The sequence below is a fragment of the Eleutherodactylus coqui genome, chromosome 8 (assembly GCF_035609145.1).
Source record: "Eleutherodactylus coqui strain aEleCoq1 chromosome 8, aEleCoq1.hap1, whole genome shotgun sequence".
Lineage (NCBI taxonomy): Eukaryota > Metazoa > Chordata > Amphibia > Anura > Eleutherodactylidae > Eleutherodactylus > Eleutherodactylus coqui.
In genome coordinates, this window is record NC_089844.1 from 105,190,852 (window position 1) to 105,218,523 (window position 27,672).

The window sequence follows — 27,672 nt, forward strand, 5'->3', positions numbered from 1 at the left end:
TTAGTAGTTTGTTCATCAAAATTGTATTTATGATGATTTATATACAATTTTGATTAATTCTTTGTAGTATTTTATACATATCCAGTTGGTTCAATGATTTATACACTTTCAGTTGATTCAATGTGTTTCTGTGCCAGTGTGGGCACTTCATCAGGAACCTGGGTACATTTACAGCAACCATATAGTATACTAGTACAGATAATGCACTGATACATATGTGCCTTTTTGTGTGATAATAACTGAACCACTGGAGCACTAGAAAGCTGTAGGCATCTATCAGCCGTATCTGTCTTATTATGACCCCAGTTGTAATAAGTATGCAGCAGAGGCCTGCCAGAACAAGAGCTGGTAGTAGTCCCTATTCATATAGTGGCACAGCAATCAGCGGTCTTCACTTAGTGATTAATAGACCTTGCTTCCTCAAAGTAAATCTCAAATGGAGAGTTAACCCCCCCCCTTTTTTTCCCCTTAGCTAATGGTCTTCTGAGAAAAATTGGCACAATTCTCAGTTTCATTAATGCTCTTTCCAATCCAATGAGGATTGATTAACTAATAATAATAATAATAATAAACTTTATTTGTATAGCGCCAACATATTCCGCAGCGCTTACATAGACAGGGGGATACAGAAAGACAAAAGTACAAAGATTACAGAACCACGGTTACATTAACTATATAATTTGTGAGCAAGAAATTTTCATCAATCCCAAAACAATGCCGAGAATTTTTTTTTTGTGTGTTTGTCTTTGTCAGCCCTATTTTAATGAGAATCAATAAAATATTGTTTTAGGTTGTCTATAACTGTGAAGGGCATTGATTTAATGGGAATCGGGAATGGGTCATCTCAATTTCCGATTATTTTTGGAAAATCTGAACGATCCCAACCCAAACTGATTATACCAATAATTGCTTATCACTAGTTATCGTCACTAAGGGCGCATTCAGACGACCGTATATCGGCGGCTATTCACGCCGGCCGACATACGGAGACTCTCTCTGCAGGGGGAGGAGGCTGGAAGAGCCAGGAGCAGTGCTCTGAGCTCCCGCCCCCCCTCTCTGCCTTTTCTCCACCCCCTCTGCACTATTTGCAATGAGAGGAGGTGGGACAGGGCGGGGCTAAGTTCTTGAAATTAGCTCCACCCCGCCCCACCTCTTCTCATTGAAAATAGTGCAGGGGGTGGAGAGGAGGCAGAGAGGGGGCGGCAGCTCAGAGCAATGCTCCCAACTCTTCCAGCCTCCTCCCCCTGCCTCCTCCCCCGGCCGATATACGGTCGTCTGAATGCACCCTCACTCTCATCTCTACAAATCGCATCATGGTATTTTATGCCTCAACCCACATCAACCTAGCGGGAGCAAAATTTGATTTCCAAAACCGAGGAATTAGCATTTTTTTACCACAAAGAAACAGGACAAAAAACAAACAGCAAAATGGCAAAAATACAGTGTTTTTGAAAAAACACAAAGTGTGACATTTGTCTTCAAGCTATTTTTTGGTGGCCGATATAATAAGATGAACAAAATCCTTAAAATGTTTATCACACATCCAAAATTATTTCCTTAAAAGTAACAATATGGTAAGAACCCTTTAAGAGATCTGCATAGTCTTACAAGGGATGGCTGGTTGTCTCCATAGGTTGTTCATTCTTGCTTAACATATGTTATATATTAATCTAGTGGAATACCTTTCTCCCCATGGATGTGATGAGATATCGGTAGCTCTCTGCACCTGTCTCCTAGTCACACGGAAGCTTTCTCTCCGCCTCTTCAACTGATTTGCTCATTAAGGTTTTCATTACGCTATTGTAAAACGTCTAGGTGTAGCCCTAGCCTGTGGGCTGAAATCCAGTAATCAACCTCACCTTGAATGCAGAATATACTTCCTCCCAATTCTTCAGTTATTGTCTCACACAGATCAGCCAGTCCTTTCTAAGCTGCAGCCTGGAGAGCCTGTTGGTGAGTTGGTCTTTCATATTTTGTAGGCTTTTCATTGATATTTATTCTAATTTCTTATAATAAATGACCTGCACTTTCTTATTGCTTATTAATATTCTAGAAAAGTTGAAAATTTCTATTAATTATTTGCTGTACTTTTTTAGAGGTATGAATACTGTACGACTGTTTATATGCCTATATATGCTATTATGATTATAGTGCACAGTTTGTTACCTTGTATCCCTATTAACACTAAAGATTAGACAACATACACTTTACATACGCACCTGCACACCTCAGTCTATGGACATCTGTGTTACATATGCCATGGCAATGATTAGACTGTATTTCAGCTGCGTACATAAAAGTTCACTCGCTATCCAGTGTTGTCCAAATATTTGCATGGGATATATCGCAACGTTTATATACCCCCTTCTTTTTTGAGCTAATGAACAATATTCTTAATTACTGAACAACACTTTTAAGTAGGTATTTATTCTTCCTCTATTATGCAATCTGTTAATTACAAGGTCAACCCTATGTTTTATTTTCATTAAATTATAAGGATTGCAGCTGCACCTACCTTGTTGGAGATGTGACGGTTGTGTCAGCGCTCATTTAAACAAAGACAAGATTTAAGAGACTCTTCCTATACATAATGCTAATATCACCGATCACTAGATGTACTAGAGCAATTGCTTTGATGGATCACAGCTAAATAGCTTGAGTAGTGCAAGAGGTTATCTACCACTATATGTTGCCTCTGCAAATTGTGTCAGTGAACGTGAGATCCATATGGACCATGTACTGCACATATTTATGTTTATAGATGTGTGTATACAGATGTAGCAAAGATTAACTTGACAGTTAATGCATTATGATAACTATAATGTACTACAATTCTGTAAATCAAGTTATCATGATGCACTAATCATGTTACCAATTCCTACATCTGTATATTAACAACTACAGGGAGATATATTTCTTTAAATTAAGTCCTGGCAATCATATAGGGATTTACAGTATGTCTGTTGATAAGACTGTTTTCACATCTGCATTGTAACCTCTGGCCGAAGATTCTATCACAGTTCTGGCTTAGAATACCTGGCAGCTGAGTGGAAACTGAACGGACCCCATTATAGTCAATATGGTTTGATTGGCACCAGAGGCGTAACTTGAAGCTTCTGGGCCCCAATGCAAAACCTGTAACAGGGCCCTCAACTATAATGGTTTATTCATAGTACTGGGCTCCCTATATGGAGAAGAGAGGCCTTATGGGCCCCCTAAGGGTCCTGGGCCCGGGTGCAACCGCATCCCCTGCATCCTCTATAGGTACGCCAGTGATTGGCATTGTTCGGCTCTGTCCTGAGATGGATCCGGTCAGCCATGGAAATTCAACATTTCTGTTCCCTGAACAGAGCAGAAAAGCAGAGTCCCAAGTTCAGGGGTGAAATCACCATTATTTATTTATGACTACTAGCCTTACACTTTATTTTCAGCTCAGAATTAAATTACATAACAGCAAATAGTCAGTTGGAGCCATAAACAAATATGATTGCACTGAACATTTGTTAATGCATTCCTATTTGTTATCCTGGAAGGCCAGCAGCTATAAGAAATAACCCAGCATTAGGGCTCATTCACACGGGTGTATGTAGTTTAGGTGCATGAAAATTGCACCATTTTCACAGCATGTACATGTGCATATTAAGTGCATATTTGGTGCTTTTTTTGTGCACATATTCACAACAGTTTTCAAGCACACAGAAAAAAACACGAAGTTGAATACATTTTTTTTTACACTGTCTCCTGGTTTAATGCATAAAATAACATAGAATATGCATGTGAGGGTGTATTTACACGAGCGTATATCGGTCGGCATTTTCACGGCCGGCCAATATACGCTTCAATCTAAGCAGTCCCCCTTCCCTCCCCCTCACCGGCTCTCTGCCTCTCTCCTCCACTCTGGCGTTTGCAATGGGAGGGGACGGGACAGGGGTAGAGCTCCGTTCCACTTTGTCCCGCCCATTCCCATTGCTGACTGCGAACAAGGGGCGGGAGCTTAGCATTGCAAACCGCTCAGAGGGGAGGAGAGAGACAGAGAGCCGGTAAGGGGGAGGGAAGGGGGGACTGCTCAGATGGAAGCGTATATTGGCCGGCCGTGACAATGCCGGTCGATATACGCTCGTGTAAATAAGCCCTAACATGCATATTCACTGTTAGTTTTTAACACTCCCATAGAATTGAATGGGCGATTCGGTAATACAGACTAAAACAGGAGATGCTGCAATTTTTTTCAAGTGTGTGAAAAATGCATGTCAGAATATGCCAATGGTACTAACCAATGTTGTTCTATGTTGTCCGTATTATGTCCGTAAAAATTTGAATGCAAAACGGCCGTAAAGTATGCCCGTGTGAATGAGCCCTTTTAGGTGTAGTATTAGATATGGAGTGGCTGCAGGTGCAGGAGTAAAAGTGGGAGCGACTGTAATCAGCAGCAAGAGTTAATTATAAGTTGTAACAATAAGGGAGACACATTTGCTTATGGAAGGAAAATGGGCCATCATTCAGCAGCAGTGATGGAGCAAGGTAGGTTGTTGATTGGGCAATAGATGTACAAATCCTTGTATGCATACAGGGGCGTATGCATATTACTTCATGAGGGAGGGGCACCAAACCAAAGCTTTGCCCCACATCAAAGTATTCCTACAGGAAAGAGATCCAAAAATGCTTTGTCCAGAAGAACCCAGTTGTTGTCTTCAGTACCCCACCATATACTTTTAAGCACTGATAACTTAGGGTAACTTCACACATCGCGTGATGCAAAAGTGAGTGAAAATGCATAATTATGGAACCAATGATTTTCAATGGTTTGATTCCCATTTGCGACGTTTTCACTTACATGATGTTCTGTGGCAAAAAAAAAAATCGCAGCATGTCCTATCTTTTTGCGATATCGCCCATTGTCCTCAATGGGGCTGTATATTTATAGTGGACATTGGAGATGAGGTTATAGGGGGTTGTCCGACTTGGAAAATCTCAGTACAACCACTTCCTAATGCACTAAGATAACAAACCCACAAATACTTGCCCCCCCCCCCCATCACACACACCTTTTCGCTGTGAGACGTGCTAATGCCCGGTCCCCCGCTCTGGTTTGTATTCACAGTTGCAATTCTACAACATGCAAAACTACATATCTTAAAGAAACTAAATACCGTATGCTGAACAATATTTTAAGATAAGCATAACATTTGGACCTTATAGCCTCCTGTCCATGGGCGATATGTCATTGCATTATCCGCAGCGATAATCCAGCCGTGGGTAAGGCAGTGAACGCTTTCCATAGACTTAAAGTCCACGAGCGGAAAATCATAGCGACTCTCTGCTCGTGGGATTCAAATCGCGGCATGCTGCGATTTGCCGCGAGTTTCTGCGGTCAGCCTATCTATCAAATAGGCTCACCGCAGAGACCTGTCAGTTCTCCCCCCTGCTCCCCCGTGGCGGAATATTGCTAGCAATATTCCGCCTAGACCTTGGACAGGCAGCCTATCTGAAACCAACTGTAAAACGAGCACACCCATCTCATAAAACTAGCCAGTTTAATATGTAACCTTTTCTGTATCACCTGGTTATTGGAGCCTTGTACATTTTACTGCAAAGTTATAGTATACAGTATTTATACTTTTATGGAAAATTTGTTGAAGAAGTCATTTTTGACTATAGATCATATCACTATGATGATTCATTAATGTGGGAATGTACTATGTGTACTGGAAATGTACAGGGCACAGAGGAGGGGATTTTCTCTTGAAGAGGAAGTTAGCCCCCTACTATTAAAAATACAGAGGGCTTATTAGCATGTGAAAGTAATAAGCTGAATATACAGTTTCCAGTTAAGTTGTTTTTCATCTCAGAGATACTACACCTATCAAACAGAAGAATAAACACCTATACATTTATGTGAGTTTTTAGAGTATGTTCACTTTTACAACTACCATATTTTTCGCTTTATAAGACGCACCTGATGATAAGACGCACCTGGGTTTTAGAGGAGGAGGCAGTGAGGGAAGTATTACAAGAGGAATAAAGAGCAGTATTACCCCCTTAAAAATTAAGTATATTCCACTCGTCAACCTGCCATTCAGGATCCAGGCACAGCTGAGTGTAGATGTAATGGTGATCTAATTACTTGTCACCCATCTTTCCAGGAGCTCTAAATGCCAATTTTGACTAGTTATAGCAATGTATGTGGTATAAATGCTTGCATAACTCTGCAGTTGGTGTTCAGGATTCTGGAAGAACTGAGTGACAATGTAAGGATGATTCTATTACTTGTCACCCAACTTTTCAGGAGCCCTGCTGGCATGTCTCATTATGATGGGGTATACATTTCAGTACAACTGGGCACCAATTATCTGTACCTACAGACGGCTCTCCTCCCCTGGAAAGGACCCCACAGCTGTATGATAATGATCGTATGTCCGCTCCATAACAGGGGAGAAGAGCTGCTTATAGGTACAGCTGATTGGTGGAGGCGGGGGGGGGGGGGCAGCGGCAGTTCTCACCAGAGCTCACCAATCAGCTGTACATAGGGGCAGCTCTCCTCCCCTGCTCTGGAGCCGACATTCAATCCTTATCACACAGTTGCCAGCTCTATAGCAGGGGAGGAGAGATACACATACGAACAGCTGATTGGTGAGCACAGGAGGGAACTGCTGCTGCTCCCCCATCCCACCAATCAGCTGTTCGTATGGGTGGCTCTCCTCCCCTGCTATGGATGCGATCCTGGCCGGCAGCTGTGTGATAAGGATGTGTGATCCTTTTCACACAGTTGCTGGTCGAGTCCGAATTTCGGCATGTTCGTTTTATAAGACGCACAAACTCCCCACCACCACCACTTTGGTGGAAAAAAAGCGAAAAATACACTAATTGTTTTGTTAATCTAATATTAATTAAATAAAAATGACTCAAATTTTGCAAATAGTCATCCCTGAAGGAGTTTTCCGAGTTACAGAACATTAGTGGAAGTGGGGAAATGAGTTGCATTAATAAAACCAAAACACCAATACTCACCTCCCCTCTGCTGTGCTGCTCCGCTGACTCCACTCCCATCCTCTGGTGCCTTGTTTACTTGCTCTGCAGTGGTCACATGGGTTGCTCATGCACATAACCGCAGTAGCCAATAGGAGGCCCAACAAGGATGTCATCAGTGATGTCCCATATACCTATGTGACAGGTTAACAGGACTTCATCAGGCCAGAAGACCTGGTGATGTCAGATGAGGGGGCAGTGAAGCGATGCCCCAGTGAGTATATTGATTGTATTTAGTTTTGGGCACTTTGTAGTCTCTGGGAAATTCATGGGTGTTCCTAGCAGCAATTTGTAGATAATCTAAAAATGTCCAGACTCTCCTGTTGGCACCACCAACCCAGACAGAACATAGGCAAGCAGTTCGAGATTGAGAGAGAAGGATCCAGGAAGAAGAGTTTCAATATTGCACTACACTATATAGTTCTGAAAGATCTGCATGCTGTCATGTGGGGCAAGATATAAGTCAGCCCCATTGACTAGGGAGTGCCAGGAAGCTTGTCACCTTGACTGAAGAAACAAGGACCACCTAGCTAGTTATGGAAAAAAAAAACATGCCACATTTTTTATTTTGGAATAATCTTACCAATTATTAATTACTTCAAATAATATATGCGGTGAGACAAACTCTGTAATATAATGTGACCAACCCCTTCAACTGCACACACAAAGGGAAAGCAAGTGGAAATCCTACAGCATTTTAAAGTTCTTTTCCTCTATGCTCAAAGCTTATAAGCAGAAAACCTTCTTATCACGTTTGAGGCTGTTCATATGTGACGGATTTGCTGTAGATTTTCCACAGTGGCAAAATCTATAGCAGATCTACACCAAATGCTGTAGGGGTTTTGGTGTGGATTCGTTATGGAATACACTATTTCAATTGATGGGGTGAAATCCACAGTGAATCTGCACCAAAATTTGCACCATTTGTGTGGATTGCTGCTGTGCTAATTTTGAATAGTGCTCAGAATGTCGTAAAACATAAAAGTTACACTTCTGATCCCTCATGGCTCCCTTTCCATCAGTGCCCAGTCAATCACCGCTCTCTACTTCCTGCCCCAGCAATGACAGCCCAACATAGAGGCATTTGATCACCGCAGCCAATTACAGCATTCTGAGTGATTTTCAAATTAATTTTCTTTCTAGGACAACCCCTTTAAGTCAACATCATGGCAGTGCTTGGGTGATACTGGACTGTAAGGGCTCTGTCACAAGAACATTTTTTACCGCGTACTACACATGCGGGTTTCTAACGTGTAGTACGCAGTAACTAACTTTACATTACTTTCAACGGTGCCTCGCTTGCACAGCGCCCGAAATGTGCGTACAAAAAAGAATGCAACATGCACTATCTTGGCACATGACCATATTACATGACCATACATGGCAAGATAGTGTATGGGGATTTGTTGACACGCAGCAGTACCCAATGTATTGCATACTGCTGCCTACTCCCCACGCGGGGAGATACACGCACGGTGAGCATGGTAAAACACTTGTGTGAGAGAGCCCTAAGTGTCCTAGTAGGAACTTGTTTAGGTTAAGGCTATGCCTTAGTTACTAGAGCTGCAACCTTAGTCCTCTGTTCTTACAACATATCCTTTTTTTTCATGTGAGGTTTTGATGTAATTTATCTGTAATTGGTTAGACCAATCGTTTTATAGCTGAAGTGCTATTAAGTTGTAACTTTTATAATCATGCTAAAAATAAGTTTTATAAAGCTCTATTGCGTAGTTGCTGTACCTTGTTAAGCACATACCAGAGATTACATGCACCTGACTCACAGGAAGAAAGGAGGAGGTGTGGCTAAGATGATAGGCTAAGTAATATAGAAATTTATCAACGGAAGAGCAAATAACACAAGGTGGTCAGGAAACATTTGCAGGTTTCTCAACTGAGCCAATACCCCTTTTAAGGGTGGCCCTAAACATTAGATGTATATCAAACAAACCGGCCAACTTCAGCAGATCCGGCTAATAATTTAATGTGCATAGTGCCTTCCCGACTTTACCGCAATGGCAAGTGTTGGGGGAGATAAAGGTCGATCCTTTTGTTCTCAGGGAGATAAGCTGCTGCCAGAGGTGTCAGGCAATGGCTCTCTCCCCACACCACACACAGAGCACACGCATACTTGGATGAGCTTAGCGTGCATTTGTATGGTTGTAAAGATAGCTGTTGGTCGAACCATCAGCTACCTTTATCTATTGTAGATACATACTGTATGTGAACTGTAAAATGGTGTTCATAGGTGAAACATATACAATAAACTTTTCTCTTTGTAGTTCTTTAAGGGGTTGTCCAATTGCCAGACAGTACTGCCTATGAAGCTCCAACTGAGTTGAGATAACAAAAGGAACAGTACTTACCTCTCTATTGCGGGTTTCAGCTCTGTAGCCCCAGTGTTAGAATTATAGAATGGTAGTGTTGGAAGGGACCTCCAGGGTCATCGGGTCCAACCCCCTGCTCAGTGCAGGATTCACTAAATCATCCCAGACAGATATTTGTCCAGCCTTTGTTTGAACACTTCCATTGAAGGAGAACTCACCACCTCCCGTGGTAACCAGTTCCACTCATTGATCACCCTCACTGTCAGAAAGGTTTTTCTAATATCTAATCTGTGTCTCCTCCCTTTCAGTTTCATCCCATTGATTCTAGTGTTTACTTGTACAAATGAGAATAGGGCTGATCCCTCTGCACTGTGACAACCCTTGAGATATTTGTAGATAGCTATTAAAACTCAGCTCAGCCTTCTTTTTTGTTAGTTGTGGAAAACAATGTCACCGAAAGACAACTGATCGCTGCAGCCAATTAGAGGCTGCAACATCACTCACTGCCCATTCTCCTGGCATCAGTTGCTCACATCCTGAGTACCATGATGTCAGGAGTTCAGAACAGTGACACTACAACCTCTGATTTGCTGCAGTGGTCAGGTGACTTACGGTGATGTCATCTTCCACAACACATATCGGGAGGACAACGGGGCAACAGAGCTGGATATCCACAGCAAAAGAGAGGTAAGTATGGCTCTTTTGTTGCTTTTTTTAGCACAATTAGAGCTATTGGGGTAATGTTGTACTGTAACCAGATAACTCCTTTAAGCCTCATTTTCTACACTTTATTGTATTCAGATTTTAAGGGTGAGAACATAACAGGAAAAACTTTGTAAAGCAATGACTAAGGGCTTAAACACTTAGTTGTGATTTTGTTCTATTTTGCCGCCGTGAAAATCATTGATTTCAATGGTTTCTTTTTCACTAGCGGGATTCTCACACAATATTACTACGTGCAAGAAAAGATAGGACTTGCCCTATAGCTTTTCTATGTGCGAGAAAGATACAGCAGCACCTATCTTCCCGTGTTTAAAAGCGCAGAGTTTGAATAGTCAAAGCTAAAAACACTGGTTCATGCAGTAATAGACTCCATAGCGGTGAGCGTGTTAGCTCATGCGCCCATCTGTTTAAACCCCAAAACTGACCATACACCTTAGCCAGCTGACAGCTATTCCTTCCCCAATACACATGCACACATAGCAATAGAGGTAAGTCACTGACAGACCCCTCTGGCAGCGGATCATCTTTCTTGAGAACAAAAGATGTTGGAAAATCGGGACAGCGCCATACATATTAGATAGTTCGGCTGACATTCCTCTAATTTTTATGGCCACCTTTTCACCTACATACAAAAGTTGTTTTACAGGCCTTAGTCACACGGGCGTTTTTTGCCGCGACTTGCGGATCGCATGACGGATGCGCATCCGCAAATCGCGTGACCGGGGCTGAAAAATCGCCCGAAAAAACTGCTCCTAGGCACGTTTCAATAGAAACGGGCCGGAGCTGTCCAGCGCATTGAATTCAATGGAGCCGGCAATACAGCCGGCTCCATTGAAAGCAATGCGCTGCAGGCGATCGCGGGATGAATTGTCGGGAAGGGCTTAAATATATAAGCCCTTCCCGACAATTCATCGTGCGATCGCCGGCAGCCCATTGCTTTCAATGGAGCCGGCTGTATTACTGGCTCCATTGAATTCAATGGGCAAACATCGTTCTTCTCTGCACAGCTGTTACAGCTGTGGCAGAGAAGAATGATTTGTCTTCTATATGTTCTCAATGGGGTCGGCGCTGCTGCCGCCAGCCCCATTGAGCGCATATACAGAAGAGAACAGGAATCGCAGATCGCAGATAGGTGCGATCTGCGATTTCTGTTCTATAATTTATCGGACGAGCGCATAAAAAGCGCTCATGTGTCCGATACCATTGCAAAGCAATGGTTTTATAAAGTCGTCGGACGCATGCGCATGTGCAAATCGCGCGAAAAAACGCCCGTCTGACTAAGGCCACAGAGTATCTGGCACTTTGTTGACTTTTCATTTGTTTGTACACTCCATTGTTCAGAGTTATTAGTCAAACCATGACTCCCATGGAATTTCCTCTTTCTGTAGTATGTCAATTAAAACTGGAACATTTGAGCATTGACATTTAGAACGTCACACGCAGAAATAAAGGTCACTAAGAAAATATAAGTTCTAATACAACAAGCAGATTTTGGTATTGTGCAATTGGTAAAAACAATAAGAAGCTTTATATTCAAATATGATTAGATGAAGTCCTCAAGCACTAAAGCTGCCCATAGAGAGTAGGTAAATGTCATCAAAAACTTGCCGTGTTCACCTGTGGCAATGTCTGAGGCCCTGACAATAATTACATCACCTGTACAAGACTAAGGAAACTTTGAAAACCTGGCCTGTTGGGGGGTCATGAGGACTGGAGTATGGGAAACACTTATTTAGTGTGCATGTGGGTCACCAGACTCTCCCTTGAGAGTAGATGTCAAGGGAAAGAACAATTGGGCATGTTGGATTTTAACATTCCTAATTCCTTGTCTGCAGAGCTACGCTACTGCTAGAGGGACCTAGAAGCTGCTTATTCCACTCTCCCCATTAAAAAACACGAGCGCATGGGCAAACAGATATCTTAAACGCACGGAGATACATGTTCTCAATTACTGACAGCAGAGATCGTTAACATTAATAGGAATCAAAGCACAGAGTAGATTAGAAAACCACATGTTATTTATTTCATATGATATGCTTTATTACTTAAAACTTGAAAACTTTCTTAAAGGGGTTGCCTGAGATTACAAAAAAAGCCTCAGTTTTTTTTTCACAGAAATAGTTCCACTCCTGGTCAAGGGAATATGACTGAATTATAATACTGGACGCAGATCATGGGGACAACTGATGCAGTTTCTTGAAAATAGCAAGCCCAATTTTCTAAGCCACCTGTTAAACATCAAATCTTCAGTATCACAAAGACACCAAAACGGGCGTAACTAAAGAGGATGCAGGGGATGCGGTTGCACCCAGGCCCAGGAGCCTTAGGGGGCCCATAAGGCCTCTCTTCTCCATATAGGGAACCCAGTACTATGAGTAAAGCATTATAGTTGGGGGCCCTGTTACAAGTTTTGCATTGGGGCCCGGGAGCTTTAAGTTACGCCTCTGCACCAAAACGTTTCCTGTACACAGTGAGGATCTCTGCTGTAACTGTATATGTATCTTTGTTGATTCAACTTGTTGTCCAATGAAATATTGCTTTGTTGCATTTCGTTGTGGGCGGCACCTAGATGAAACTATAACATGTCCATGTGCCGCCCGCACCGAAATAAAACTAAGTAATATTACATTTGAGTTGGTTGGGAGACGTGACCATTTGTTGTGTAAGGCTGTAAACTATCCTTTACATTTTTTATCTAAATTCCAGATATGTGTAACACAACCAAGAATACCACTCACACAATCAACCACAAATAGCAGAATTAAAATACATAGCAATAGCAAGGGGTTTTGACCACCTAATTATTTTTTGTTGTCCACTACTAATAAACACAGATTCATAAGGAGTAATGGGACTCAGTTTAGGAGAGAAGGCATTATCAACAGAGGCAAGCAGGATCAATATTGTGCTTGGTTGCCATAGGAGTAAAGGCATACATCCTGCATAGGAGGCCTCTATGCCAAGCAGGTGTTTACATATAATCAGGTCAACTAGGAGGCAAGTAGCTACTTTAGAGCTCATGCATATAGGAAAGCCTGTATGGCAGCATATGGAGTCCTTATGGGTCTGTGTTATTTTGCCTCTATACCTTGACTCGCCTTAGGATCCCTGGAGGATCCATAAGGGATCTTTCACACAGGACGGAATTAATCCACATGGACATTTCTGCATCACAATGTTATCCCTATGGGGCTTGAATTCTGCACCTGTTAAAATCCATGTCTTTACTTCAAAACCACAAGATTAAATTCTGCTGCAGAAAAGCTTTCTGCTGTGGAATTAAGGATGTCTTACGGAATTATTGTTGCAGATTTCTAACATACTGTAGATGTAATTCCGCAATTAAAGTCTCCGTAAAAAAAGCAAAACATTCCACAAGATGTTCCACATTTAAAAGCACAACAAAATCCAAACTAATTGACAAAATCCGCATCTACGCTGCGTCCTGCAAACAATTCCGTCCCATGTGAAAGGTTCCTTTAGACATACTCATAGTACTGTGTTGGCCTCATAGTAATAGATGTAATAGAAAATGTATAAAATAAATTAGCTTCTATCAACACATCATACAAAAAGCCCATATCAATTTTGACCAACAGATTTGAGTACAAACGATGCAGCATATGGAGCCTAGAGAAATAGTAGTTAGTGATCTAAAGTGTAATATGGGAAAAGAAGTGGGTAGGTGTATTTATGCACTCGTAGACACAGAGAGGAACAGATGGACCCGACTATTATACTACCTGCTCTTGGTGTTTGGCAGCTGAAGGTGGTTTAACAAGTTCAAACGTGTGATTAGACTTTCTTGTTATTTTCAGATAACAAAACATGTATTATGTTTCTTATAATGAGAAGTATATTAATAGATTAATTACATAATTGCACACTCGATACTGTTGAAAAGAATAGGTGTGTTAGGTCCAACCTACAAATTCTACAGTGTGGATCCAGGGTAAATAAATGAAAAAAAATTAAATCTCTAGATCAATGATCGATCTCTAGGAATCTAGTGCTTATAATTTAGGATATTATATCTTTGAGGAAAGGCAGCCAGACCCCTCTTGAACATATTCAACAAATCAATCATCCATAATATTACTGTTCTTACATCAAAGAATCCCGTCTATAATGATAGTGAAAGCTTTTTTCCTGTCGATGTACTGGATGCCCTCTTGTCATGGTTACAAGACTAGGTATAGAAAAATCATTAGAACGATCTATGTATTCTCCATTTCTATATTTGTATATAGCAATTATAGTAGATCTTCTCTGTATTCACTCATTCCAACCACCAAAAATGGATAAAAGTTATACAATACATTATATGCACCCCAAAATGGTGCTATTAAAAAAATACAACTTGTCCCCACACTGTCAGGCCAGGAAGTCAGCATCCGGTCTGTTAGTATGACTCTTTTGTTCAGTCAGTGCATGCGCACTCCTACGGTTCTCTATAGGAATATCAGGTTGACAAACCAGGTGCAAATCCTCCCAAGGTGACAATGATAAGTATAAAAAGTACATCGATGCTCTGAGTCCTCGACCACTTAGTTTATGGTGCTTATAGGATGTGATAAAAGTTTTGCAGCGCATTGTAAAAGTGATAAATCTGCATTGTTTAAAATACCTTGTTTCCTTAGGTCAATGCAATTTGTAGTTACTAACAATATCAATCCCAAAGAGGTAACAGTTACCCGCCCGTGGACATGAGGCCTAAAATGAATCGCTGACAGAAATGCTATATGTGTTGTCAATCAGTGATAGGATGGCTATCGGGTGTTGTCAGATGCTGATTGGTTGTTGTTATTTCTCATTTGTCTATTTATAATAAAATACAGAAGTTCTTTTTTTTAGAAGAACTCCAAACTGTGATTCAACCACAGCAGAGTTTTTCTCCAGCGCACTGTACAAATAATTAGACATACCTGATTGATAAGGCCACAATACCCTTTGAATATTAGCCAAATTGAACCAAATACTACGTACAGTGCCCCCATGGATGTGTTATTCAGAAATGCTGCAGCATTCTAGAATAAACACACCGAAAGTCTAACTTAGAATGTAGCTCTGAGTCAAATAGGCAGACCGTGCCGGCCTCTCCCCATCGGTGGCATGTTGACTGACAAGTCTCTCCATATACACAAAACAGGAGAGAGCTGTCACTCTGTATACTGTGGCGGGGATGAACTGGTGTGCTAAGCCCCCGTAACTCAGAGTTCCGTTCCCAAGTTAAATTTCAAAGTGTATTTACACTGAAATTACACTGGGGTCAATGGTGCTGCCCATCATTCGACCAGCATGAACCTGGTGACAGGTTTGCTTTAAAAGTTTTTTCCATTTCAAAAAATGATTGCATATTGCTAGGCTTGGTGGTGAGGGTCCAACTTCTGTGACCCCCATCAATCCTTTGAATAAAGGAGCCATAGCACAAAAGTTTTTGCAGCATAGTAGTGCTCTTGGTCACAAGCTGGGAAGAGCTGGGAAGAACAGTGAAGGGGCCGCAGCACTATATCATTGTTGAAGCCTCCAATTTTTTAGACTTGGTGCGAGTCCCGGAGATTGAACTTATCAGAAAGTGATGACATATCCTAGGAAAATGCAATCTATTTATGAGATGGGAAGCATAAGTAACCATGTAATTAGGATTTTTCATATGCTGATTTTTTTTTCTTCTTATGCAGGTAAAAAATAAATAATCATGCATACATCAGATAAGGGGTACCCATCATCCACTCCGGCTTACTCAGAACCAAGTAGGTTTACCAATGTTTAATGCTTCAAGTGTTTATGTAAGTTATAATGTATCACTCACATTTTAGAGGATGAAAAATATTTATTTGCAAAGTTGTAAGTACCAATAGCAGCAGTGGTAACATATTGGCTTCTCGGTCATTAAATGGGTTTTCACACTTTTAAATGTTTTTAACAGCTGAGCATGGTATAAGACATAAATACAAAAGAGGCAATATTCACCTTTCTTCAGGCCCCCAGGAAACTGCTTAGCGGCTCTAGTGGTCCTCCCATTATGTACCTCCGATGGAAGTCAGGTGACCACACTCCCATCCGGTATGTATTTCTAGCAGAAATCAAGTGGCCACTGCAGCCAATCAGAAGCCACAGTATCACTGCCCCGAACTCCTGGCATCATGGCGCTAATATTATGAGTGCTGCTGCAAGAAGAACAGGTGGTGACGCTGTGGCCTCTGATTGGCTGCAATGCTCACCTGACTTCCGCCAGACATACATACTGGGAGGATCATTGTAACCACTCAGCTGTTTCCTAGGGAGCTGAGGAGAGGTGAGGTTTTTTTTTGTCTTTTGTTGTTTTATGTTCTGCCCATGGAGTTCAGTCTATTATCTATTAAACTGTACACAATATTCCATGTGTGGTCTGACCAGTGACTTGTCAAGAGGAAGAACAATATTCTCATCACGTGCCCCTAGACCTCTTTTGATGTACCCCATAATTCTATGTGCCTTGGCAGCAGCTGCCTGACACTGGTTGCTCTAGTTGAGCTTAAAGTTAACTAAAATCCCCAATTCCTTTTCTTTGTCAGTGTTACCCAGTGGTTTCCCATTTAGGGTGTAATGGTGACATGTATTTTCCTGCCCATGTGCAGAACCTTACATTTATTAATGTTTAAACCTCATTTGCCACTTTTTTTTGCCCATGTCTCCAACTTAAGCATGCATGTGGAAACAAGGTGTTCTATTCATCTTGCATAGTAAGCAATCAAAGAAATGCACTTTTTGAAAAAGCTTGATTTTCAAATGCTTTATATCTTTATAGCAACACAAATACAGGTAATTCCATATATGTGCACCCAAGTGCTCACAATGATTCTTGACAAAGGTTGTACTCCAACTAGTCTCGGTAAAAACCTTGATAACACCCTAGAACTTTGGGGGGAACTCCCCCTTCTTCACCCCGTGCCCTTTTTTCTGCTTCCAACACAAACTGCAAGAGCTAACTGTCCACTTGCTGTCTAAGAGCTCAGTCAGACGGGCGTTTGTTTGATGCACATTTTTTTCGTGCAAAACTCAAACGCACTAAAATTCGCATGACCGTCACGCTGAATAAAAAAACGCACTTGGCTGTGTTTTTGCGCACATAAAGTGTGCTGCCCGCTATCCCCTGCTGCGGCTGTGACAGCTGCAACGGGGGATTCCTTGGATGTGCAAGTCCTGGATGCTGTCACATCCAGGGGTTTCACCTTGTGGTCAATGGGGCCGGCAGCAGCAGTGGTGGCCCCACTGACATACAAAGAAGATTGTGATCCTCTGCCACAGCTGTGACAGCTGTGGCCGAGGATTTCTCCATCTCCACGGGGAGTCCCTTCATCACTGAACACTGTGACAGCATTGTCACAGTGTCCAGTGACAAGGGGACTCCCCGCGAAGATGAAGAAATCCTCTGTGACAGCTGTCACAGCTGTGGCAGAGGACTGCAATGCTATCCCATTTGAATTCAATGGAGCCGGCACTACAGCTGGCTCCATTGAAAGCAGTGACATGCTGGTAGCCCCCCGTTGTGATTTTCAGGGAAGGGCTTTGAATATAAGCCCTTCCTTGAAAATCCTCCCTGAATGTGTAAAAAAATATATACTCGCCTCTCTGCCGCTGCCGTGGCTCAGGTGCGTCCAGCCGCGTCTTCTGCTGAACTGCTCTGAAGTGCTTTCAGCAGGCAGGGATTTTAAATCCCCGCCTGGTGATAAAGCTGCCTCTGATTGACTGAGCACTGTGACCAATCAGAAGCAGCACTCAGCCACTGAATGACAGCTGAGCGCTGCCTGTGATTGGTCCCTGTGCTCAGCCAATTAGAGGCAGCACTCAGCCATTCATTGAATTCAATGAATGGTTGAATTCAATGAATGGCTGAGCGCTGTCTAAGATTGGCTGAGCGCAGGGACCAATCACAGGCAGCGCTCAGCTGTCATTGAGTGACTGAGTGCTGCCTCTGACTAAAGCACTTCAAAGCAGTTCAGGAGAAGACGCGTCTGGAAGCACCTGAGCCACGGCAAATATATATATTTTATCATGTTACGATGATATTCCCATTTAATTCTTGCTTGGATACCTTGGAATCTTGTAGTTAATCCTTGCATATCCCAGTCTAAGTATCCTACTTTCGTATTTGTTTTTTATGCAGATTTTGGAGGAGCTTACCCACCGCCACCAGCATATGGAGGCGGAATGGCACAGCCCACAGGTATAATGCAATGATTATGTGCACATACATATTGTTTTATTAGGGAGGACCATATAATGTACTAAAAAACTTTATGGGTCGTTTCACATGGGTCGGAATTACAATGGAGGACTCAGTCAAATCCGCAGTTGCAGAATTCCGCACCAAAATCCGCAGGTCTAACTGCAGATTTTGATGCAGAATTTCAGGCAGGTTTTAGGCTATTTTCAATTCCGATTTAAAATCTGCAGGTAGCCTGCAGATTTTGGTGGGGAATTTACCTCGGCTCGCAGTGAGTCATGTGTGAAAAGTCCCTAACATTGTTTTTTTTATGGAATGTTAAAAAATGCAACTCCTCCATTGTTTGTTTTTGGGGTTTCCATCTTACAGCATTCACTGTGGTAAAAATCCCTAGTCAATTTTATTCCACCGTCCGTACCATTATGGAGGTATGAAATTTGTACAGTTTGTTATTTTTTTTTTGCAAAGTGTACCATTATTGGAGTAAATACGACTTTTTCATCACTTTTTATTTTATTTTTTGGGGAGTTGAGGTAACCAATAAACTCCATTGTGTTTTTTTAACCAGCATTCCCCATGAGGAATTAATAAAATGATAAAATGAACTTGAAAATGATTTAGAAATGCTTCAATACCAATTTTGTTCATTTGTTTATTGTTTTGATTTTTAATGTAATAAACAGAGAAAGAGTTTTTAACTTGTAATATTTGTTTTTTTAAATTTTTTTACATTTATTGCAATAATATGAAACAATAGTGAAAAGGAATTTGTGAACACCCACTCACTAATCGCATTACCTCCGCATTTTTGCTGCATGTACTCTTCAGTATCTTTTAGCTGTGGTATTATCGTGTTTTCTCCTTCATTGACTTGGATGGGAAAAAAACTCAGTATTGAGAAATCCATATAATGCACATATATTTTAATTAAATGTTTCTAAATAGGAGTTGATTGATGTTGTTAGATTCCAGCGCAGCCCCCCAGAGGTGGGGGTTGATTGAGCTAGCTGGGTGTGGATTTCTCCAGCCAGCCAGATCACTGGTTCTCATACCCCTGTGTGTTGGGTGCCTGTGTCTCCAGAGGTCCCCTTGTAAGGGGGAGGTAGTGTTAGGGTGTGCTGCTGATGCAGCATCCCATAGGGAGAGCCCGGACACCCGGCATATGTGGGGAGCTGGGAGGGTAAAGTTCTGACTTGTCACAGTGGAACTTACCAAGCTGCTTCCCGGAGGGACACATGCAACAAAGGCAAGAGTATCACTGCAGTCCACCTTGGACACCCCTAAGATAGGGAATACCCACCAAACTGGAGAACAGGGGGTAATTGTCGCACGTGACACCACCATTCCAACACTCACACCGGTATGACCCTCGGCGGATAAGTAATTCAACCACAGACAGTTCTTAAGTACTACGGGTCTCTGGGAATGGTCAGAGCGCAGTATAAACTTTACTTGAATAAAGAATAAACAATACAAGGCAGTTCAATTGTAGACTTCACTGTGCCGGCAAATGAATAGACTTCAGAACTAAGTACCTCCACATAGCTCTTACAGGCTCAAAGACGCACATGTGTGAACAAAGATTATTATCTTGTAGTACCTCCACCCAGCCTTGAAGATGCATGGGTGTGAAAAATGAAGGGTGTATCTCTACATGGTGATCCAGATTTCAGACAGCTGTGTAGGAAAATCAGAAGAGATAGATAGTACCTCTGCACTGGCCTTGAAGAAACACACATTAGAACTTACACATTCTCTCTCTCTCTCTCTCTTGGAGCTCACCCTCCTCACATCCAGCTCACATCCAGATTGGGAAATCTCTCCTTTTCCTCTATCTTCAACAGACAAGGGCTGAAGGTGCCCCCATGTGTTTCTGTGTTTTCTCTCTCCACTCCAAAAGATGGAACCTGCAACCACTTCCCGCTCTCAATCACTCACTTTTATAACCTCCTCTCATACTGCATGACATGACATACTTGATATATTTACATGCAGGCTTTGGATTTTATTTTAGGCTAACCTCTCAAGTGCTGCAGCTGTGCAACACACATACTGGAAATTACAGGATAGCTTTGCACAGTGCATCAACATAAGACATGCATGTATGACATTTATGGAGGGGACCAGAATGAAGTACTGGGATCTGTTGTTCTACATGGGTTTCCAGCAGTGCAGCCCCACAGGTCGGGGTTGATCGAGCTGGCTATGTGTGAATTTCTCCAGCCAGCCAATCACCACCAATCTGCTCTTCATATGCTAGAAGCTGCTGGGTTTATTGCTGTTTGGTCGGTGTGTTCAGTGTAAAAGTATTATGTTCCTGCGTGTTTGTGCAGGGTGCCGGACATGAGGTGCAGACAGCCCTGTTCATGGTGCATGGTGTTCAGTGTTCTATGCAAATCCCTGGCATGTTGGTGTAAGCTGCATTTAGTCCTGCTGTGTTTCATTTGTGATCTAGGTCTAGGTAGGTCCCTAGGTTCCAGTGCTCGGCCGTCCCTGTTGGGACAATTCCCACATACAGGCAGATTTCATGTGGAAGTTATCTCGTTAGATAAGGGACCCGAAAGACAATGAGGACCCTTGAAGTGGGCTCATAGTATCTTGGCCAACATATGAACCAATACCTCACATTGTATCTATTTACATCTGTTTATGCATCCGGGTATGCTTTGGTCATGTTTTGGGCGTTTGTCAGTCAGTGTGTTATGTATTTCCGGGAGTTATGTCTGCTGTTTCCGAGTTCCGCCAGAATTTGGCCGTTCGTGAGTATGAATGACCTAACAGATGTTGTGAGCCCCATAATCAGGTTAATTGATGTGTCCTCTACATACAGAGGAGTGACCTAGTAACTTTTAAGAGATACAGTTGCAGTCAAGTTTATTAACATTCCCCCCCATCCACATTGCAAATTAGGTTTATTTGCCAAATTTACAAGCTTTCGTGTGTTTGCAAAAAGACAATCAAGAAAAATTTTAATAGTTCAACATGATTAAGGTAACTGTGGTTTCTGCAAATTCAACGCAAAATGACACTTTTAATGATTACTGCAGCCTCAGAATTATTTAATGATCCCAAGCATACTTAGCATACTTGCCCAACTTCTGCATGCACTGGGATGAAATCTTGAGATGGGACAATCCCTTTGACCAGGACGTACCGAAATCACTCAAACAGTTCCCAAACTCTGTGCAAGTGGAACAAAGAACATAAACCACCACAGGTCACGTGTAAAATAACAAATGGAGAAGAGAACTTTCCCTATATGACTCAAAATGAGAGACCGTACCTGTCTATAGCAGATGTTCCATCCTAATAAGAACACACCCAACCCACATTCCGCAGCCACTCACTGTCTCTACCTGTGACAGAAGTAAACTACTAAGTATGAATACAACTACCACCAATACCCTTAGTACTTAGCTTGAGTTATTTACTAGACAGGTGCAAGAGATAGCAGAACACTCCCATAGACACTCCCACCAGTGCTAGAGAAAGCGAAGAGGAAAATACGAAACAGCTCTAGCAAAAGCTGACCTCCATAAACAAAAAACAAAACCTGCCGCGACACCCTTTAATCATAACTGACTCAGCGTTTTGCAGTGTACATCAGAGTTATACTTTGGGAGGATTTCCTGTCCTGAACATACCTCCTATGGATGCCTGTCACATCCGTCCACTTCTGTTGAGGAAACTAACCAACTGATTCAGAAATGGGAAAGAGACAAGCTCAATGATGTGAAGAACACAGGGGGTTTCTGAGTTAGGCCCCTTTCACATGGGCGACAAAATTGTGTGATTTTCTCGCGATGCAACAGTGCTACAAATCGCATGCATGTGAAGCCCGTGCTTTCCAATGAGTTCGTTCATATTAGTGATGTTTTGTAGGCTGCTACATTGCGAGGGAAAAAATACTGCCGCGATTTGCTATGTTTTGTAGCCCATATTTCCCTATGGAGCCTTCCTTTGTGTTTCACCACATCACACGGTTAACACTAAAATAACCCCTAGCTGCTTAAAAAAGAAAGAATACATCACCTAGCAGGTGTTGTCTGCTCAGCCGCAGGTCCTCGGCACACTAGCTTGTAGTTTCAGCCAATTCTTGCTGGTCAGGGGTTGGCTGTGCGATGGTTGTAATTGGTTCATCGAGCGTTGCAGTTATTGGCTGAGCCGCAGGGGTCAAGAACTAATCAGAGCCAGCGCTTCCTAGAGGCAGGATTTTTAAACCTTTGACCAGGAAGTGTTGCCTGAAAACTACAAGGAAGTGTTCTGGAGCTACAAAGAAGTGCGCCGGAGCAGACAGCGCCTGATAGGTGATGTATTGTTTTTTTAAAGGCAGATAGGGCTTATTTTCAAGGTAGGGCTTATATTTCAAGCCCCCCCGAAAATCCCGGCAAAAAAGACTTTGTAGTGACAAAAAATCTCGATATCGCTGCGAGAAAACACAGCGATACTTTACAGAAAACACATGCGATATTGCTGTCACTTGTGTGAAAGAGGCCTTTCAAGCCATGCAAGACAATACAACAGATGGTGGTAGAAATGGATGTGAAGCTTCGGATGAAAACCTGATCTGCTCAGAAAGGAGCTGCCAATAAAATGGAGCACCCACCCTGAAAGGGGTAACTCCATGCCTGGAACCTAAATTGAGTATGGAGGAGAGGGAATATATGGAAATAGAGTGGGACAAAATGACTAGTAAACTAACTGAGGTCAGAGTATGAAAATGACAATAATTAGAACCAGAGGAAGAAGCAGTCAGACAAGGTACAAAGTCCATAAAAAGAAGGCACTAAGAGAAATACTCAGAAGCACAAGGGTAAACATGTCAAACCACTGATCAGGGTTAGTATTCAGATATATACCCAGCATCCTCTGCGAAGTAAGCCACTGGTATAGGTATTTTTACTGGATGCCTTTATATGGAATAGCGCAGCAGACCACACTATTACATACTGTAGAAAAAAAGGTATAGCAATGTGTACTAATGTATACTTTTTTGGCCTCTAACTGGTGAATAGGGGGGCTATGCATGTTTTTGACATACAATATGCAGCTTTCACAAAGCATAAGACAACACAGCAGTGGAAAGATGCACTATTGTAGTCAAATGTGTAAGTAATGTAAACTTACCTTTTTCCTATCTGCTGCTTTCTTTTGTTCAAGCGATGCAGCGGTGAGGTTTTTCTAACCTAATAACATTTTTCTTGAACTGTCTATTGGCTGGTATAATGGGGTTGTAGCTTGGACTCAGCTTTAGTATTGCTGTTATTACCCTATCGCAATTATTATTTTTGCGTATGAAGATCTTGCGTATTTCTTATCTTTCTTTATCTTCTCTTGCCCAGTGATTATAAGTCCTCTAGCTACGACAGTAATCGTGAGAACATCATTCGGGGACACACCAGTATCTTGCACCTGTCCAGCCTGTCACCAGAACGTCGTGTCACGTGTAGAATATCAGGTTGGGTTGCTAACCTGGCTTATCTTTGGCATGCTTCTTTTTTTTGGGTAAGCACTAAAATGAAACCGTATCATAATTAATCTCGCATGGGTAATGAAAAAAGCAAGGCTGTGTTAAAAAAATGTGGGTTTAGTGTATATTTTAAGCTTAATCCAGGACTGCATCCAACAAAAAGAATAAGGCCTTCTTCACGCATTATAGCCTAATATGGATCCATCTGCCAATCTGCAGCGAAAAGCTGACATGTGCGGGTTTGTTTATATATGCAGTTGCCACGGATGTGCGCACGGGTTAGCTCTTTTTTAGTGGAGCTAGTCTATGTGTGGATTTTTTGACGCAGAATCCCACGTAGAACCCGCACCAAGCAGTGACGTGTCACTTTTTTTTTTTTTTGCACACAAATTTAAGATCTGGATACAGAAAAATATCTGCTCTGTGTAGATTGCGGTACTGATTCTTACGAAATGAATGGAACACTAATTTGTTGGATTTCCCCACGAATTTGATGCAGAATCAGAACATTTGTACTGAAGGTTACTAGAAGGTTAAGTACACTTAGATATTGAACTGTGTACAGGATTAAGAACTAAGCCCTTAAGGACCATGCATGGTAAATATACAGCGCTTGGTCCTGGACTTCAATCCAGGCCTATAGCAGAAGTACGGCACAGAATTTAAGCCTCTGCTCCTGCAATTCAACAGGAGCAGGTCGGGTTCTCAGCTGTCAGATACAGCCGAGGACCCAGAGGAGACAGGAGAAGTGGTATTTAACTGCTTCTGGCTTCTCCTTTCCAGGCACATAGTGCTCAATGAGCACTATGTTCTAAAAGAGTGAAAGTGGAAGTATTACTTCCACTATGCGACCCAGAGATCACAGGTGCCCTCTGTCACAGAAAAGCTGCAGGGTCCTATCAAACCATGATCATCTCTGTTAGTGACCATTGTCGCTAACAGAGCTGTTGTTACTACAGGGGGAGGGATGCCCCAGCTACAGTGGAAAAGTATGAAGTAAAAAAAAACTATGTGAATGTCCCCTGAGATCTTATATGACGTCAAGGGGAACAGAGATGGTTAAAAAAATAGTTAAATAAGTTTTTAAAAAAATTACGGAATACAATGAAAAAATATACACATGAAAAAGAAAATGACCCACCACAGATGCCACCCAAACCCGTCGCCATATGCGCCCTGTAATCCAAAACTATACAAATTATATATCAAAAGGTCCGAAACAAAATGAGGAACCCATTCCCATATTTTATTTTCGTGTAAATATACTCATTTTTAAAATAAACAACTATAAATTAAACAAAAAAAGAAGAAAAAAATGTCAGTGAAAAAAAAAAAAATAGCTCAATATATCACGGAAAAAAAACACAGCAAAAATAATTTGGATAGCTGAAGAAAAAAAAATTGAGCAGTAAAACCACCACATGGGTAAAATCCCTAAAAATTGTCCCGTCCTTTAGTACCAAAACACCCTGGCCCTTAAGAGGCTAAAGTTCCCTTTATACTGGATGAGTGTCGGGGCATTAGCGCCGAGCAGATGTCCCAGCGACCATTACTTCTGTGCTTTTTCACAGGAGTGATAGTCGTTTTGTGAATGGAGAAGGAGCGGCTGCGGATCATTCTGGCCTGCCTGCCTATAATCACAGTAAATAGGCAGACGTTCCAAAAATTTGAGTGACTCTTTTTTATATGAGGCAACAGTTGCTTGGTTATCAGGTGAGCTAAAAGCCAAGCGACTCCAACAAATGAGTGATTTGTCGCTCAGTGCCACGTCGACAGCTGCTTATGCATTGGAACGACTATTGCCCAAATTGGCTATTTCCAATGATAATTTGGGAAATAATTGCCCCATCCATTGAGAAAGAGTATGCATCTGCAGTGAAATATATCTCTAAATGATGATGTGAGTTCTCTCTACATTTTCCATTTAGTGTTTGTCATAAATATAATTTGTTAATTATTGTACATAATGCATTGATAAAAGAACAAAGAATACAAAAAAATTAACGAATGTCAATTATGCAGGTGGGACATGGAAAAATAGTCCAGCACCACAGCTGTCTAAAAGGAAAATATATCTTTGTTGCCCATAGCACTTAATCACAATGCAGTTGTGCAGTTATTGGTTGCTGTGTAGTCAGTTGGAAAAAAAAAGTTCAACTAAATCAACTGATTTTTCCGGCAAAGGGATATATGCGAGTGGTATTAGTCCAGAAGTGTGGGTGGAGACATAGGTTGGCCAGGCTGAGTTGCAAGGAACGCCCAGGTCATGCCCCAAGTTGCAAATTGGCTACCTTCACGGTGGTGTACAAGCGCCCAAATCTGAATAGCGATGGCAGCAGTGACCCGGCGGTGAACAACCTCCATCTTCCTCCTCCCTGGTCAAGCGGCTAAATCTGAAGGCGGCGGCGGGTGAGCTCTGGCTGTCTACGATCCAGCAGGGGACGGGAGCAGAGATGCGAGCGCGGCTCAGAGAGGTGGCATGGATGGTGAGAGTGGGACCGGTGGCGGCGAGGGACAGGAGCGGAGATGCGAGTGTGGCTCGGTGAGAGCAAGGCCAATGGGGAGAGTGACAGCGGGGGACGGAAGCGTGGCTCGGTGAGAAGGAGGCTGGTGGGGAGAGTGACAGTGGGACCAGTGGCGGTGGGGCATGCGAGCGGTGATGAGAGGCCAGTGGGGAGATGTGTCAGCTGTCAGGGGATGGCCGGTACATGTGTGTCTGGGGAGGTGTTTGTGCAGGAGCCAATCCCTAGCTGTGGGAGTGACCTGGACATTCCCTGTAACTCAGTCCGGCCAACGAATTTGTCTCCACCCATACTTCCAGTGGAGACATACTGCACTAGAACCTATGCAAGTGACGTGGCTTATTTCTCCATCCTGCATAGAATGTAGTATGGCAGCGTTTAGGCTGAACAATTATCGGCTAGAAAATTATTAAAACAAGCAAAACTGAACTATAATCGTTCAGTTTAAACGCGAGTGACGACTGAATGCAAATGAGAATGATGAGGTTTTCACTCGTCATTCACTTTCAGCCAGCATAAAAACCAATGCAGGTTCATTAACTCATTGTGCACTTTAAACACTGATCTTCAGTATTTCACATAGGGATGTGCACTGAACGACTAGCACATGAGAACTGCACGATTTTCAACAAGAATTGGGCAGTTTAATTACGCCACCTGGTGATGACATCATCAGCTCGTTTGCTCGGGCAAACAAGAATCGTGAGATTCTCGGCCTGTGTAAAAGGGGCATTACTGCCTATGACTTTATTACAATGTGTGTGACCAACAATATCCTCATAGAAATAAGTCCCTTCCAAGACCCAGACAGCTTGCCTTATATGAACTCTTGATTAATGTATTGTGCTTTCTTCCATAGTTGCTGGTTAGGATGCTGCCTGATTCCTTTCTGTGTGGACAGCTGTAAGGACGTTGATCATTTTTGCCCCAACTGCAATCATCACCTAGCAAAATACAAACGCCTTTGAATAAGACCACTCAACTGTGCCGAAAAAAAAGATATGCACTATTTGCTCCAGAAAGTTTTATTCCAGCACATGTATATATTCAGTATATAAATGATCACCTTGTATGGTCTACCAATAATAATTCATCTGATTTACTAATCATACGCTTTGTAGATTGAGTTTTTCCCATTGTTTGTATTTCTTTATACGTTCATTTGGACATTTGATCCAATTTTTATAAAGAATTATCTATAACAATGTTGTCAGGTTTCTTATTTTGTGTCTACTAAATCACTTGAGAATATTATTGAAGGTGTATTCTACATATAATTTACACAATGGGGTAATTTACAATTAGGAAAAAATGGGCCCTTTACAGATAATGCATAGGCTTAAGAGCATGGCTGTAATTGTAACTTTTATTACATGGATCCAAAAAGTGTTATCCATA

At 42.1% G+C, this 27,672-nt stretch overlaps 1 protein-coding gene across 1 annotated transcript; it reads left to right on the forward strand.

Annotated features, from left to right (window-relative positions):
* The first annotated feature begins 1,761 nt into the window (after positions 1–1,761).
* LITAFD (LITAF domain containing) lies at positions 1,762–27,470 on the forward strand. The gene is made up of 5 exons (XM_066576164.1): positions 1,762–1,953; positions 15,755–15,826; positions 18,223–18,282; positions 23,625–23,787; positions 27,134–27,470. Exons 2-5 carry the CDS (start codon positions 15,772–15,774, stop codon positions 27,240–27,242), a joined length of 387 nt encoding a protein of 128 aa, XP_066432261.1. The 5' UTR covers positions 1,762–1,953; positions 15,755–15,771; the 3' UTR covers positions 27,243–27,470.
* Positions 27,471–27,672: the final 202 nt, after the last annotated feature.

Excerpts from the sequence above, each read along its gene's own strand:
- LITAFD (XM_066576164.1), top strand. The coding sequence starts at position 15,772 with ATGCATACATCAGATAAGGGGTACCCATCATCCACTCCGGCTTACTCA. Across the intron at positions 18,283-23,624 it reads CGGAATGGCACAGCCCACAG|TGATTATAAGTCCTCTAGCT; the intron begins GTATAATGCAAT and ends TCTCTTGCCCAG. Across the intron at positions 23,788-27,133 it reads GGCATGCTTCTTTTTTTTGG|TTGCTGGTTAGGATGCTGCC; the intron begins GTAAGCACTAAA and ends TTTCTTCCATAG.